Source organism: Dendroctonus ponderosae, unplaced genomic scaffold (assembly GCF_020466585.1).
Source record: "Dendroctonus ponderosae isolate FM_Combo_2020 unplaced genomic scaffold, Dpon_F_20191213v2 Dpon_F_20191213_8, whole genome shotgun sequence".
In the NCBI taxonomy this organism is placed as follows: domain Eukaryota; kingdom Metazoa; phylum Arthropoda; class Insecta; order Coleoptera; family Curculionidae; genus Dendroctonus; species Dendroctonus ponderosae.
Genome location: NW_026019016.1, coordinates 12,275,762 through 12,292,446, shown reverse-complemented (window position 1 = coordinate 12,292,446; position 16,685 = coordinate 12,275,762). Strand labels below are relative to the sequence as shown.

General features: G+C 41.9%; 3 protein-coding genes across 4 annotated transcripts in view; 2 read left to right on the top strand and 1 right to left on the bottom strand.

Annotated features, from left to right (window-relative positions):
• Positions 1-9: 9 nt before the first annotated feature.
• Positions 10-12,031, top strand: LOC109541922. 2 transcript variants are annotated; one of them, XM_019910918.2, is made up of 12 exons: positions 10-1,229; positions 3,220-3,446; positions 6,863-7,070; positions 7,128-7,317; positions 7,392-7,585; positions 7,699-7,817; positions 8,855-9,145; positions 9,200-9,431; positions 10,618-10,775; positions 10,873-11,064; positions 11,120-11,295; positions 11,349-12,031. In XM_019910918.2, exons 1-12 carry the CDS (start codon positions 264-266, stop codon positions 11,441-11,443), a joined length of 3,048 nt encoding a protein of 1,015 aa, XP_019766477.2. In that variant the 5' UTR covers positions 10-263; the 3' UTR covers positions 11,444-12,031. The 2 variants fall into 2 exon arrangements, with proteins under 2 accessions (XP_019766477.2, XP_019766478.1); XM_019910919.2 differs by lacking the exon at positions 10-1,229 and adding an exon at positions 1,254-1,933.
• LOC109541942 (flotillin-1) overlaps positions 8,625-16,685 on the bottom strand; it is a 65,933-nt gene continuing 57,872 nt past the window's right edge. The window contains exon 11 of the mRNA XM_048668992.1: positions 8,625-9,044. The gene's annotated coding sequence lies outside the window, so the exon portion shown is untranslated. The remainder of the gene's footprint in view (positions 9,045-16,685) is intronic.
• Positions 12,580-16,685, top strand: part of LOC109541934 (ATP-dependent RNA helicase dbp2) — a gene marked incomplete in the record, with an annotated part of 7,216 nt that continues 3,110 nt past the window's right edge. The window contains 6 exon segments of the mRNA XM_048668991.1: positions 12,580-12,702; positions 12,920-13,080; positions 13,286-13,582; positions 13,640-13,857; positions 13,950-14,377; positions 14,435-14,673. Coding sequence (XP_048524948.1) covers positions 12,701-12,702; positions 12,920-13,080; positions 13,286-13,582; positions 13,640-13,857; positions 13,950-14,377; positions 14,435-14,673 — 1,345 coding nt within the window.

Sequence of the window (16,685 nt, the reverse complement as noted above, 5' to 3'; positions counted from 1 at the left end):
CTTCCAAAGCCTCTGTCAGTAATTTGATTCATTATCAGGTTATTGATAATCAGTCATTTGCTGTCAGTTGTAGTGTCAGGTAGCAACGAACAGCGGAGCCCTAAATGTTCGATAACTGTTTACGTTACTCCCGTTCCCGTTCCAGTGTTTGTCAATAGATTGTTCTTCTACAGAAATGCAGCCAGTTTTCTGGTGTTTAATCGAACAAAAGTGCGCGATTGCATCCCCGAAGTGAGGAACTTTGCGTGTAAAGAAGCCCCCCAATGAATAGAAAGCATGTGAATTGCGACATGGACTCCGGTTTGGGCAGCGATGAGGATCGGCGCGGTTCTCGGACGAAAGAGGAGAAACAACTCCACAATCAACAGCTTTTGAGTGGGTGTTTTATTGATGCGGCCTCACTGTCCGATGAAGCCGAAGTGGTGGATCAGAGGCGAAACGATGAGAGACGACAAGGGGCCCTGGTGTTCCAGTCCTCCATTCCTCAGTTTTCCATGCTTCAGATGTCGAGCTATGCAGGAGGCGATGAAGTGGCTTCGAGCAGGAGTTCGGCCTGTTTCCCGGACACCTCCACCCCTTACAACTCCATTGTGCAGCTGGACACTGCTGATGATATGGATCGCAGCAAGAACAAGTCACCTCTGGGGTTCTACGTGGATTTGAGCCAAGTGCCTGAAACACCTCACACGCCTCCATCCACGTCCTCCAAGAAGAACATATTTTCAATGGTGATCGACTTCGAAGGACCGAAAAAGGACAAGCCGATCAAACTGACTTCCTCCTATAACGCCTACAAGAAGCCCAGGCCCAAACCGAGTCAGTTGAGCAGATGCAACGGCAGTCTTTCTTCCAGTGTCAGTTCGGTAAACTCCACTTGCATGGCCAGCACAAGCCGACAAGGTGAGGAACATGAGGCAGGCACCAGTGGAGCAAGCAGCCTCACCGTTTTAAGTGCGTCGCTGGTGAGGAATCTTTCGGTGTCCACCAAGTCGTCCAGTGATGAGTCGAGTGATAAGAACATTGTGGAGAAGAGCGAAGATGAACCTCTAGGTGAATCTTTGCTGATGTCTCTTTGTGATGATGGTGATGAGGTTGTTGAAGAAGTTTCGGTTGCGGCTAGTGAAGCACCGAACGTTCAGGATGGTCCAAGTGGCAAGGAAGTGAGTGATGAAGTTCAATCAGCGGTCAACGTTCGAGAAGTCGAAGTCCAGCCTAATGAGCAGACAGTGGTGAGTCAACTGTTGTTTATTTGTTTGTTTTGGTATAGGTGTAATTAGTGTACTATTAGATAAGGTTTAGAGCATTAAAGTAAAGAAATTAAATTAAATTAAGCATTTTTTGCATGTGCACCGTTTTACTGAAATATTTGTTGCCTATGAGAAATCAAGTCAAGGATTTTGCATCTCCAAAAATTGTATTTGGAAAACTTTTTGGAAAAAAATTTGGCTGATTTTGCATGCTAAAAATGATTGTTGATCGGGAGCATCGTTTGGCCTTTTAGATTAAAAAAGGCAGGAGCATTGATCAAATGTTGGCTAGTCCGTCTGGCAATGTTTACCATCATACAACCGATATCAGTCCATTATCGGTTAATTACATTAATTATTTCATCAAGCCACGTCTTTGTTGTAACCGGGGTGGTAATGTTGATATAAATTAATCAGTCTCGAACACTTCAACATGAATGTTAATAGTGCATTCGCAAGCAAACAGCTCCACCAATAAAATATTAATGTTTCTTATCAGCGATTGAAAATAAAAGGTGCATCATTTCCTTTAGGTGGACATCGGGTGTGTGTAGAATATCGATGTTGAATGTTTTGCTTAGGATTTGAGACGAACGCACGTTATGTTCCAAGTGAAGTGTTCGGATGAGCATGTTTTAGTTATTCTCTCTTCTATTCAAGTTGGACATTAATCAAATCAGATGATGGTAAGTGAAAGAACCTGCCCTAGATGTGTGTGCGAGAACCAAACGCTTCTTAAGGCGTTGATGTAGGTGTGTGTGGAAAAGTGCAATTTCTCATCTCCTTGTTAGGTGGCAATTACTAAATGGTCTGGTTTTAAACTATTGATTCGATCTGGCCCGAAGCACCTGCATTTCTCTAAGTAATTTATCACTGTGTCGCCGTCGTCTCCAGGTTTATGTAATTAATAAAAAATAAACATTGCGTGCACGTTTAATCGGGGTTACCGAGAATTGAATGTTTTCACATATTTCTGGCATGCAAGTAGAACTTTGATAACGCTCAATTGTTCCAGTAACTGCGCGAATCACTCATAAAGTCAGCGAACATTTTTCCAATATGTAGAACAGCAACATTAATTATCTTGTTGGATGCAGGTGTTAATTGAATATGCACATTTCCCAATTTTACACACACTTTCTCATAGCAACTATTTGCTTTTGAAGACTTTCTGATGGCGTAAGATATTGTCACAGGCAGAACTGTGCGAGGTGATTGAAAAATGGCTTGAGTTAAATGAAATTAATGTGTGAAAACGAGTGTAAACAGAACGCTTTTGCGGCTTGGGGGCAAACCTTTGAGAATTTCAAATAATACCCTAATTATTTGCAAACTGTTAGGATTTTATCCGTGTTGCTTGATCGGTAACTACATTCCAGTCGCTTTTACCTCTGGCTTTCACTTAGTGCTGATTTAGAGCATCATTATTATGGGTTCGGAAAAAAACGTGCATGTTATTCATGCGAGCTGAACAATCGGCCTGCTCCGACTAAGTCCTTGATCAGTTCCCTGGCCAACTTCTACATCGACCAGTATTGTTCAAGGAACTTTCCTCATTCCGGCCCAATGTGATTTTTTGCTTCTTCTAATAAACGCGCTAATTATTAGCGTCGTGTTGTTACACCTTGAACGTGGCTACTTACAAGGTATTGAGCAATTTGTATTGCTTCCCAATCAGCAATTAATCATATTTTCAACGGATGATAGTTCAGCCAGATAAAAGCCCGGGATGGTTTGTTGTGCTGTGGCTTCGCCTACTCGGCGAGGCTTTTTTTCAGTCTGGTAACGATAATTAATTTTTTTCCTTCGAGCCGATCACGCAACCACTTTCGATGTCCAAAATCATTATTTCGCAGAAGTTTAGGTCATGGAACTATAGGCGTCTGACCCAGAATAATTTTCGCCAACAATCAATCGCTGTTCTATTGCGAATTCAATGTTTAAGAGTTGATTTGCGATTTTTGTTTAACAGGCGTGTCCGCAGTTTGTGAAACTGTCCGACATGGAGTGCCAAAAACCACGAGTCGACCTGAGTTTCACTCCCAAAATGAGTCGCTCCATACCGGAAAGCCATTGGGTGGAAAGTCCCTTTCTGATGTCGCGTTCGACCTGCTATCGCAGTGCTCCGCATCCCATCGATCCTGAGCCGCTCATTTCTGAGTGCGGTTCGGACTCTGAGAGTGCCATCACCAACACTAGGTAAGCACGGCATATGGAAAATCAGTGGGTTTTTTGGACAGAGCCTTAAAATGCGCATGTTTTTATATAAAAGATCATTTTAGAAATGTGTCTAGTTTTCGCGCAAAATGCTGAAATTCAAGATTCACGCGGGTTTTATAAACCGCGCTTAGTTTTTGATTGATATCAAGAGAACCGGTTGAGGTGCAGAGCGCTAGTTTTCCTTGAGGGATAAAGCATTAAAATGCACACGATTTCATATAAAATATCATTTTAGAAATGTTTCTAGTTTTCGCGCAAAATGCTGAAATTCAAGAATCACCCAGGTTTTGTAAACCGCGCTTAGTTTTTGATTGATATCAAGAGAACCGGTTGAGCTGCAGAGCGCTAGTTTTCCTTGAGGGATCAAGCATTAAAATGCATACGATTTTATATAAAATATAATTTTAGAAATGTTTGTAGTTTTTGCGCAAAATGCTGAAATTCCAGATTCACCCGGGTTTTGTAAACCGCGCTTAGTTTTTGATTGATATCAAGAGAACCGGTTGAGCTGCAGAGCGCTAGTTTTTCTTGAGGGATAAAGCATTAAAATGCACACGATTTCATATAAAATATAATTTTAGAAATGTTTGTAGTTTTCGCGCAAAATGCTGCAATTCCAGATTCACCCGGGTTTTGTAAACCGCGCTTAGTTTTTGATTGATATCAAGAGAACCGGTTGAGCTGCAGGGCGCTAGTTTTTCTTGAGGGATAAAGCATTAAAATGCACACGATTTCATATAAAATATCATTTTAGAAATGTTTCTAGTTTTCGCGCAAAATGCTCAAATTCAAGATTTACGCGGGTTTTGTAAACCGCGCTTAGTTTTTGATTGAGATCAAGAGAACCGGTTGAGCTGCAAAGCGCTAGTTTTCCTTGTGGGATCAAGCATTAAAATGCACACGTTTGCATATAAAGTATCATTTTATAAATGTTTCTACTTTTCGCGCAAAATGCTGAAATTCAAGATTCACGCGGGTTTTGTAAACCGCGCTTAGTTTTTGATTGAAATTAAGAGAACTGGCTGAGCTGCAGAGCGCTAGTTTTCCTTGAGGGATAAAGCATTAAAATGCACACGTTTTCATATAAATATAATGTTAGAAATGTTTCTAGTTTTTGCGCAAAATGCTGCAATTTAAGATTCACCCGGGTTTTGTAAACCTCGCTTAGTTTTTGGTTTATAACTAGAGAACCGGTTGAGCTGCAGAGCGCTAGTTTTTCTTGTGAGATAAAGCATTAAAATGCACACGATTTTATATAAAATATCATTTTAGAAATGTTTCTAGTTTTCGCGCAAAATGCAGAAATTCACGATTCACGCGGGTTTTGTAAACCGCGCTTAGTTTTTATTGATATCAAGAAAACCGGTTGAGCTGCAGAGCTCTAGCTTTCCTTGAGGGATCAAGCATTAAAATGCATACGATTTTATATAAAATATCATTTTAGAAATGTTTGTAGTTTTTGCGCAAAATGCTGCAATTTAAGATTCACCCGGGTTTTGTAAACCGCGCTTAGTTTTTGGTTTATAACTAGAGAACCGGTTGAGCTGCAGAGCGCTAGTTTTTCTTGTGAGATAAAGCATTAAAATGCACACGATTTTATATAAAATATAATTTTAGAAATGTTTCTAGTTTTCGCGCAAAATGCTGAAATTCAAGATTCAGGCGGGTTTTGTAAACCGCGCTTAGTTTTTGATTGAGATCAAAAGAACCGGTTGAGCTGCAGAGCGCTAGTTTTCCTTGTGGGATCAAGCATTAAAATGCACACGTTTGCAGATAAAGTATCATTTTATAAATGTTTCTACTTTTCGCGCAAAATGCTGAAATTCAAGATTCACGCGGGTTTTGTAAACCGCGCTTAGTTTTTGATTGAGATTAAGAGAACCGGTCGAGCTGCAGAGCTCTAGTTTTCCTTGAGGGATAAAGCATTAAAATGCACACGATCTCATATAAAATATCATTTTAGAAATGTTTCTAGTTTTCGCTCAAAATGCAGAAATTCACGATTCACGCGGGTTTTGTAAACCGCGCTTAGTTTTTGATTGATATCAAGAAAACCGGTTGAGCTGCAGAGCTCTAGTTTTCCTTGAAGGATAAAGCATTAAAATGCTCACGTTTTCATATAAAACATCATTTTAGAAATGTTTCTAGTTTTCGGGCAAAATGCCAAAATTGCTAAACTATATTCGGTGACGTATATAATTCGATAAACTATAACAAACCGGAATTATCAGCATTCTCAACTGTACCAACATACAAAAGCCTGTTTTCACATTAAATGGATTAAGTTTAACCAGCACCAGTTCTGCTTGGGCCTCAATATTCAAACGGATTATTAGGCACATGATAATGATGTGTTAATTGGAGCTAATCGTTTCCCATACACTTAGATTACGCGGCATTAAATTGGTTTTCGAGTGGAAAGTGACGGATAAGTCCTCAACCAGTTTGATTAGCACTTTGGTCACTGTGCGGTGAAAGTAGAGCTTCGCGATACGATTTATCCAGTGAGAAATTAGAGAAAAACCGGTTTTTCTATACCCATATGAAATGATGTTTTATGTAAATTCGATTTTATGGCGCGAACGCGTCATGCATAAAAAACATTTCCTTTTTGGATGCAGTAGCGGAGTCGACAGGGTCAATGGTTATGATTTAGTCCAACCCTACTAGCTTATCTTTTAATCTTTTTATTATCAAACAAACACTCGATTTGTTATAAAATTGTTTAATTCCAGTTAAGGCTCGTAGAGATACGAGTGGTACCCAAAAACAGTTTCAAATACGTCTCTGTTCCACGGTACTTAACTGAATATTTAAATGAGCTGATGCATCTTTTGTTCATTTTCATCCGGCTTTTGTGTTGTGGCATAATGGAAAAAAGCTGGGGAACCAAGGATATGATCGAGTGCCGCAGTCTGTTTGTTAAATTTCTTTGTTGTTTTAGGGTTTCGGAAATAGACCGATTCGTTCGTGTTAATGACAAATTAATTGGCAAGGTGATATAAATTCAAGGAGACTGAAAAATAGCAGTAATTTAGTGAGGGTTTTTTTGGAAAAGTTTAAAGTAATCACGCAAACCTCGCGTTTTAATTAGTTATTAACTTTGCGCTCGAAAACGTAAATTCCTTGCATTGCAACGTTAAGAGAACATAGAAATGTTTCTAGTTTTCGCGCAAAATGTTGAAATTCAAAATCCTCGCGTTTTAATTAGTTATTAACTTTGCGCTCGAGAACGTAAATTCCTTGCATTGCAACGTTAAGATAATATTGAAATTGGATTTGATTCGGTCAGGGCAGGGTGTAGATAACGTAGTGAAGTTGGAAAGGCACCTACTGATTTTTGGAACTTGTTGAACATTATTATGAGAGTTTATGTGTAAACTGTTTTTTTCTAGTATTTCCCAGCCAAAAAAGGCGGTCCGTCGACTAGGCACCGATTTGCTGCGAATGTTCCTGGAAGAAATCAATCCCGATGTCGTTGTGAAAGTGGACAGTCACAAGCTGAAGGCCCACAAGTGCATTTTGGCCTCACGCTGTCAATACTTTGCCGCTATGCTTAGCGGCAATTGGCTGGAAAAGTCCGGCAACGTCATTTCGCTGCCGGTATGTACTGGCCATTGGTCCAGAAGCTGCGATGCCTAAATCGTCCGACTATTCCAGGGCTTCTCCTACGAATCGGTGTATTTCTCGTTGTGCCATATCTATAGCGGAGCCGCCCATGTGCCAGATTCCATCAGTTTGGTCGAGCTGGCCTCTTTGGCCGATATGTTGGGCCTCGAGGGTCTGAAAGAAGTCGTCGAACACGCTCTGAAGCAGAGGCATTGCCACAATTTCCACCGGCCTTGTGCAGGTAAGCACTCGACTTGCTTTATCAGTTGTGAAGTGAGAGAACGTTGGTTTACGATCGTATGCTGGTTGTTGCAGGCTGTTGCACGGGTGTTTTGGAAGTGCTCCCTTTATCGGCCGCCTATGGCTTGGACGATCTGTACCAGAAATGCCTGCAATGGATAACGCAGCATTTCGTTCGGGTCTGGCCCAGCAGGGCATTCGCCAGTTTGCCTAGGGAGCTGCGGGAAAAGTGCTATCAGCAGCATGTGGTTCATATGTCGCCAGACAAGGTAGGCCTTTTCAATTGAACACCTTGTATCAGTGTGTCGCTATTGGTTGCTTTACATGCAAGGATAAATTTAAAAAAATCAAAATACGCAACTACAGTGGTGCTAACTTTCAGGTGTTGGAAACAATGTCGTCCTGCAATAAAGTGCTGGCAACTTTGCCGGCAATGCGATGGGCAGAGCCGATCAACCACTTGGTTGTGCAGCTATCAGATGCCTGCCATCTCTACCATAGGTAGGTGCAAGCATAGAGAAAGTAAAATTATTATATGTTATACCGCCACCTCTCTTATTTTACTTTCTCTATGTTACGCAGGTAGCGCTGCAACTGGCTGACCGGTGACTGACGGCACTAAAATTTCGACTTTTCGGCCAAGAAGTTCTGAGCATGTGCGAAACGTGCAGGACATAGTGAAAATAAAATAAGGGTCGGTTAAATCAGTTCTGTCCTTTTTCAACTTGCAGAACAACGCGGCTGGATATTATTCTTGAATTGCTAAGTTGAAATTTTAGTGCCGTCAGTCGCCGGTCAGCTAGTTGCAGCGCTACCTGCGTAACGTGGTAACAAGGACGCCCATATGATTGCCACCTCTCTTATTTTACTTACTCTATGGGTGCAAGCCACTCACAGATCACAGAGGTTATAGATTGGAAACTGCCATATACGCCTGCAGAATGCTATTTGTCGCTTATCTCAGCGGCTGCAATCAAAACTAAACTCTAATTTCCACTACTGGCAGAAGAAATCTTCTTTATCGATTGGGTTCACATCAAAATTAAGCGGGGTATTTGATTTCAGTTTATGACCTCTGTGATTTCCGTTCAAGTTTCAATAACATTTCAAGCATTTCATCATGCTTCTTAATTGTGATGTTTATGCTAGGGCTTCAGTTAACATCACAATTAAAGGGTAATATGAGATACTCGAAATATTATTGAAACTTCAACGGAAATCACAGAGTTCGTAAAGTGAATTCAAATCTCCTGCTAAAATTGTGTTCGTGTGAAAACTAGGACAAATCCGGAAAATAAAGCACATGAATTTATCTCTACAATAGGTATTTATTAAACTAAAAAACCTAGAGATGTAATTTATATTGAGATTACATGAGTTAGATCGTGTAGTGCTTCAACAAAACTTGAAAGAAGTTTTATTCACATTAAATAATAAATATGTTGAACAAATATGCAGAAGTGTTGCAAATATACTCTGTAATCTGTGAAGCCACGATTTGCAGCCATCCGACGAATAACGGTTGCGTTGAATTGCAGGCAACATTTTGCGGCTGTTTTGGGATCAGCGGCGTTCCACGCGCTGGACTCCGGCCTAGGATTCGGCGTTTGCGAAGTGGAAGATCAAATGCTCAACGCCGCTAAGAATCTGGGGGTGGAGCAGGCTTGCAGGAGTTACGCGCGATGCTGCAAAATGCTGGACGCCCACTGGAGCCGCCCGTTTGCCGACCTGCTGAACAAAATCAAAATTCAATTGGAGCAATGCTTGGTCAATCAGGCGGACAGGCTGATCCGGAGCAATGCGTGGCTGCGATTGGATACGGTGTTAAGGTAAAACGCGCCTGTTGAGGCGCAAAGCGACTGGACTAATGGGGATTGTTGCAGAACGCGCATCAAGGAGCTGACCCCTTCGATTGAGGCGCAGAGTCGGCTGCCTCGCGCCAATCCGCTGCGCAATAAGAAGCCGCCGATTTCGGGGAAAAATGCTTCCCAGAGCCCACTGGTTTCCTCTTCGGATTCGTCTAGAAATTCCAGTCCGGGCGTCAACCAGGCCAGGCTGCAAGGCGGCAGCCCGTCGTTGAGGAGGAGCTTATTGCTGGCCGCCAAAGCGCCACAGGTGATTCGATCCCTCAAAAAAATCGGAAGATTTACGCGGGTTTTGTAAACCGCGGTTAGTTTTTGATTGATATCAAGAGAACCGGTTGAGCTGCAGAGCGCTAGTTTTCCTTGTGGGATCAAGCATTAAAATGCACACGTTTTCATATAAAGTATCATTTTATAAATGTTTCTACTTTTCGCGCAAAATGCTGAAATTCAAGATTCACGCGGGTTTTGTAAACCGCGCTTAGTTTTTGATTGAGATCAAGAGAACCGGTTGAGCTGCAGAGCGCTAGTTTTCCTTGAGGGATAAAGCATTAAAATGCTCACGTTTTCATATAAAACATCATTTTAGAAATGTTTCTAGTTTTCGCGCAAAATGCTGAAATTCAAGATTCACACGGGTTTTGTAAAACGCGCTTAGTTTTTGATTGATATCAAGGGAACCGGTTGAGCTGCAGAGCTCTAGATTTCCTTGAGGGATAAAGCATTAAAATTTCATGTAAGATATAATTTTAGAAATGTTTCTAGTTTTCGCGCAAAATGCTGAAATTCTCGATTCACGCGGGTTTTGTAAACCGCGCTTAGTTTTTAATTGATATCAAGAGAACCGGTTGAGCTACAGAGCGCTAGTTTTACTTGTGGGATAAAGCATTAAAATGCACACGATTTTATATAAAATATCATTTTAGAAATGTTTCTAGTTTTCGCGCAAAATGCTGAAATTCAAGATTCACCCGGGTTTTGTAAACCGCGCTTAGTTTTTGATTGATATCAAGAGAACCTGTTGAGCTGCAGAGCGCTAGTTTTTCTTGAGGAATAAAGTATTAAAATGCACACGTTTTTATATAAAATATCATTTTAGAAATGTTTCTAGTTTTCGCGCAAAATGCTGAAATTCAAGATTCACGCGGGTTTTGTAAACCGCGCTTAGTTTTTGATTGATATCAAGAGAACCGGTTGAGCTGCAGAGCGCTAGTTTTCCTTGTGGGATCAAGCATTAAAATGCACACGTTTTCATATAAAGTATCATTTTATAAATGTTTCTAGTTTTCGCGAAAAATGCTGAAATTCACGATTCACGCGGGTTTTGTAAACCGCGCTTAGTTTTTGGTTCATAACTAGAGAACCGGTTGAGCTGCAGAGCTCTCAAAAAAATCGGAAGGGAATCAATAAGAATGCTTTTAACACAGTGATTATTTCAGGTTCCTCCTAGTCCATCGGCGAACCGTCGCAGCACCTTGACTCAGCCAACTGCAGCCAGCCAGGCCAGATCAGTGGGTTCTGCGCCTCGGCAGCTTAAAAACATGGTACCAGTGTCCAACAGGCCTCCGCCTAGGACTGCTGCCAATGCAAATATCAGGTAGAAAGTCCTTTAAAATTGCGACTTGGAGGCATTTTTCATTTTTTTTTTGCTTTAACACGATGGTGTTTTAATAGTAAACCCTCGTTATTTCCAGACCATCATCGAGTGGAACTAGACGGCCAATCGCGTCAATTAATAGCAACGAAAGGCCGAATTCGTCTCCCGGTTTAATGGGCAGTAGTGGGTCGAGCCAGAGAACCGTCCTTAATTCAAAGAATAGCTCGACCACAGTGTCTAGAAATTCTAGTAAGGGCAAAAGTGACGCTCCCAGCACTTTGCGAACGAGGCAAGTGTTTTTTCGTCTGATGAGAAACATGCTTAATCGCAATTTCTCGTTGCAGGAAAACTGATGTGCGAAGTAGTTCTCCCTTGAAACCTGATAGCAGAGCCAGTTCGCCGCGAAAGCTGGATAGTAGAGTAACTTCTCCATTAAAATCAAACATTCGCAGTCCATCGCCGAAGTTGAAAGCGGATCTGAAGCCGCAGCAATCAGCGAGAAAATTAAAGGCCGATGAAGGTACTTTTTGGTGTTAATCAGTCGAACTCGTATTTTAACTGGGGTTTTTATAGCGCCGAAACCGGTGCCGCCGGTACCTCAACCTTCTATGCAAAGATCGAGCACATTCCTTAAGGACGAGCCCACTATTTTAGGTAAGGTAATCTAATCGACCATCAAACATTCCTGAGTTTATCGTGTTAATTAGTCGACATTCTAAACCCCCCTAAGTTAAGTTTAAACGACACTATTGCTTCAACTGCAAATATTCAATATATGAAATCATCAACTTATCCTTAAGTTGCTCCCTAATTTAAAAGTGTTTGGAGCAATTTTTATTAAATGGAAATGGGGGAAGATGTTTCAGTTGTCCAGGCAATATTGTTATGCGTTATTGTTTAGTTGTTCTACGGGATAATTAATTAGTGTTGCGAAAACGCCCAGAAATATAAAAAGGGTGTTTTTGGCCATACTAATGATTCAGCCTAATATTTCCTAGTCAAACTTAGTCTATACTTTGTGATCTCATACGCGAAACACATTAATATATCGTAGTATTTATTTAGGTTCTTTTATGTGATGTTTTTGTTACGTTATTATTATAAGTCTTGTGATCTGAGTGAATAAAAAATTATTACATCAAAGCTAAAAGCGCGAAACTGAACGAAAGGAGCATCACTTGGCATCGTGTTTAAACAATTAAAATTTATAATAAAACCCAAATCAGTTACATTAAGCGAAATTACATTCCATTGTACTTCCACTATGAATATTCTATGGAATATTTGTATTGCAAATAGATTTAGATTTTAGTGCGTCTTCAAATTGAACGATGCTTGTTGTTGTTACTATGTATAAAGGCTTTAATGTGAAGAGAAATACTATTGGTAGCTAGTCTATGAACATTTACATGTAGCACACATTCCCCGATCTTTGGGGCTGATGGAGAATGAACAAATCAAAACATGAAATATTTATGTACATATTTTGAGGCAATTGGCCCAAGGTCCCGTATTTTTTTGCTGCTCTATAGATTGTTTGTCATTTTTATTTCAGATTTTTTCATTTTGCAATACAGTTTTATTGTTTATTGTACAGTGAAATACATATTTTTTAAATGAAACTTTGTCTGATTTTGGTGTTCTCCTTTTATTCCTGCTTTGTTCCTATTATAATTAATTATTGGCAAAATGCTTGAAAATGTTTTATTAATAAGTATGCTTATATAATGCTGCGAATGTGATGACGTCACGCCTAGAATAGCTGTCCTTTTCCAGGTCTCAGCTGATTAATGTTTTGCGCTTTCGACAGCTGCCAGCTGCCAGTTGCCATAGTTATTTGTCAACATCGAGATTAGCTGCGAATTTTGTGAGGTATTTTCGCTTTTCTCGTGCCCCAAGCCCAGGAATATTAGGATTGGGTAAATATGTAAGTAAATCTAGATCCGTTCAATCACTGGTTTAGAGAACTTGTGTCTGGAATAAAGTAGAAAAGCTGATTTCTGAATCTCCATTTCAACTACGTCGCCTAGTCAAAATGGCGTACGCTGATCGCTTTTACTATTTGTTTTTGTTGTTAATTAGCAAATTGCTTTTAACAAGCGGAATTGCTGCTCCCATTCGCATGCCACATCGTTAATTTTCAGGTCTTACAACCAAGGAGGAGGATTTCGAGGTCGCGACAGCAACTTCGGCTCAGGGGGCTTCAATCGGAGCTTCGGGGGGCGAAGTGGCGATGGCGAAGGCTTCAGAAGCGGCGGGGGCGGTTACCGCAGTGGCGGCGGCGGCGGGTTTAGAAATGGATCAGGTGAGATCAGAGTTGATAATAAAAGTACAACATATTGAAGCATCATTATGTGATGTCACATTGAGATTTGATTTGATCGATTTGGAGCCAGTTGAAGTGCTTGATCGGCTGTCTAAAATCTCCAGTGATAAACACAAAAAGCATCTTCTTACACAGTCCAGACTTGTAATGGTGTAAGCCTAAACTTGTTTCTTATTGCTTGTAGGTGGCAGAGGTGGCGATCGCTTTGAAGGTGGTGGAAGTCGATTTGGTGGCCGAGGAGGAGGCGGCGGCGGTCCGGGCAAAGGACTGCGGAAGCCCCATTGGGACATGCAACAGCTGCACCCGTTTAAAAAGGACTTTTATGTCCCACACCCAGCTGTGGCCAGTCGTTCCACTTACGAAGTAGAGGCATTCAGGCAAGCCAAGGAAATCACCGTTGACAGCGAGGTTCCCAACCCAATCCAGAACTTCGAGGAGGCCAGTTTTCCGGATTATGTGTTGCAGGAAGTCCATAATCAAGGTAACCGATTGGCGCTTTGCAATTGCCAAAAAATCACAGCCAAAACGGTTGTTTCAGGCTATGATTTTCCCACTCCAATCCAATCTCAAGGATGGCCGATAGCGCTCAGTGGACGCGATATGGTCGGCATTGCTCAAACCGGATCGGGGAAAACACTGGCTTACATCCTTCCGGCTATAGTGCACATTAAGAACCAGCCGCGACTAAGTCCTGGTGAAGGTCCGATAGCGTTGGTGCTGGCGCCCACTCGAGAACTCGCCCAACAAATCCAGCAAGTATGTGGCCCTCCTCCAAGGCAAATTAAACGTTTTTCCAATTCGCAAATTTGTTGCTATCTGCTCACTAGGTGGGTGCTTTGTTTTTGCAGGTGGCCAACGATTTTGGACGGTCGTCTTACATCCGTAACACCTGCGTGTTTGGTGGGGCCCCCAAAGGGCCCCAGGCCAGGGATTTGGAGCGAGGCGTGGAGATTTGCATCGCTACGCCAGGCAGATTGATCGATTTCCTGGAAAAGGGCTCCACTAATCTGGCCAGATGCACCTACTTGGTGCTGGACGAGGCCGACAGAATGCTGGACATGGGCTTCGAGCCGCAAATTCGCAAGATAATCGAGCAGATTCGCCCGGACAGGCAAACGTTGATGTGGTCGGCCACTTGGCCTAAGGAAGTCATGCGACTTGCGTCCGATTTCATGACTGACTTCATCACCATCAACGTTGGTTCGCTGCAACTTTCCGCCAATCACAACATCCTGCAGATTGTGGATGTTTGCCAGGAGCATGAGAAGGAATTTAAGTAAGTTACGCGTAGTCAAGCGCGCAATTTGGCTCTGATTTAGGTGTTTATTTTGAGGTTGAACCAGTTGCTGCAGGAAATCGGGAACAATGCAGAGCCGGGGGCGAAAGTGATTATTTTCGTGGAAACCAAAAAGAAAGTGGAGCAAATAACCAGAAATCTCAAACGGTACGGCTGGTCCGCTCTGTGCATGCACGGTGACAAAAGCCAGCAGGAGCGCGACTATGTCCTGAAGGACTTTAGAATGGGGAAATCCACTATTCTAGTTGCCACTGATGTGGCGGCAAGGGGACTAGGTAAGTCCGTTGATCTATTAACTCCTGGTTTCGGCGTATGCAGTTTATAAGCGTTTGTGCTCGTTGTAGCCGACTACAGTTTAATACTTGCGATTTGCCATCAAAAATGCAGTTAAAACACTGCTAGTTGGTTGTTTCTTCATTGACGCTTCTCCAAACTTACCTATAGTAGCACCGTAGGATTTTCCAGACTGGTTCAGTTTCAAAAGTTAATGTTTGTTTTTTTTGTTAAGAGTTAAGTACTGCTATGGGCAGATGCTGAACTTGTAATAAGCGCATGTTTTATCGTGAAGGGATTAAATGAAATCTGATGAATTTCGGGCAATAATCAACTGAAGAAACAGTGCTGTCGGGAAGGGAAGACTCAAAGTAACATCAGCAGTATGTAAGCTACTATTTGATTTAGCCGGATTAGGGAACAGGGAACTAGCCGTTGTTGATTGTCGGTGTAGGATATTCTCGGGTGACTGTAGATTGTAGAACGTAATTGTTTGATTGGATTCTTGTCCCATAACGAGTTAATCAGTCTGGGTATCCTTTTTTTCTGTTTCAGAGGCACAAGCAGGCTCCGGCGTATTCGGCATTGCAGCTAAACAATCAAAATAATCTAAAGTCTATGCCCAGAATACGCCAAACAGTTGTGTTCTAAACAAATAGGATACAATTCAGTGTCTTGCGGGTGTCTCTGGCTGTCTACCCCAAATTTTGGAATGGGTAGAAGACCGATGGGCTTGTTTGATGTGTGGCCGCATCAAATGATTGGCATATTATGGACCTCCACCCTTATTTTAACTAAATTTCACACTGCGCGCTTTAAGGCTCACTGCGTTGTAAATGTTTAAACTAAAGTGAGCTTGTGTGTGCGACATCCTTCTAGAACAGAAGAGTCGATTAAAATTCCCCACACCAGCTCGGCTGTTAAAAGTCGTCCAATCAGTCCGATGCACTGCCTTCGGGTGAGTTGCCCAACTTCAACAAAGTAAGGAAAACAATGGCCGAGCTGAGCGGACTCATTTATTCATCCAGAAGTATGTCAATCTGTCGGTCCTGCAGTGGAAGTTTCTAAACGGGCTCCTGCTCGAATTAGCGGCAAGCCGCCACTGCAGCAGCTACTTAATCTAGCGACTTAATGCTACTATAGCTAATTTAATCTAATCCGCTCCTGGCCAGGGCACTTTTTTGCTGGAGAAGTTTCTGAATCGATGGGTTAGTACTTTTACTCACTTTTTTCTCTCCTTAGGTCTGTTTACAGGGTTTTCGTATATTTTTGCTTATTAAGACCCCAGCTACTATCACTTGTCGCATTAGCCGCATTAAGGATGTTTTTCCATCGTTAGCTGAAGGCGATCAGTTTGCTTGCTTCAATTTCCTTAAAAAAATCTGGCTAGTTTTTGAACAGCTGCTCTGATACAATTTGTTCAAGATAGAAAGGGCCCCAATGGGGAATGAAGAACCGGCAATCATCTATGTATTTGCGGTTTTTTACATCCCCGTCATGGCGCTTCTTATCGGGGACACACTGTACTTTATACCCTTGTGTGGTAATGTTTAGAAGGCAACTAACTGTCCAATGATTGCTTTTGTTTGGGAATTTTGCCTCACTTTTTAAAATTGTTAATTAAAATTCGCGCTCACTGCGTCCACATAAAAGGAACTGTAAACATCAAAGCGCCTCTGTCAAATGCAGTGTTTAAGAAAAGCATATACAAAAACTGAAACTAATGGGTTTTTCGGGTTTTTAGGCCGTCGTTCGGTAGAATTTCTACTTGACGTTTCGCAAGCACGAGTGGCTTGCATCTTCAGAGTGGTTTGCTTGAACGCTTACACTGTTCTCATCAGAACCCGTTCAGTTCTTCCGCAGAACTGACTCGTGCTTGCGAAACGTCAAGAAGAAATTTTACCGAACGACGAAAATGTATTCCTGACGTTTCGCAAGCACGAGTGGCTTGCATCTTCAGAAGTGGTTTGCTTGAACGCTTACACTGTTCTCATCAGAACCCGCGTTCAGTTCT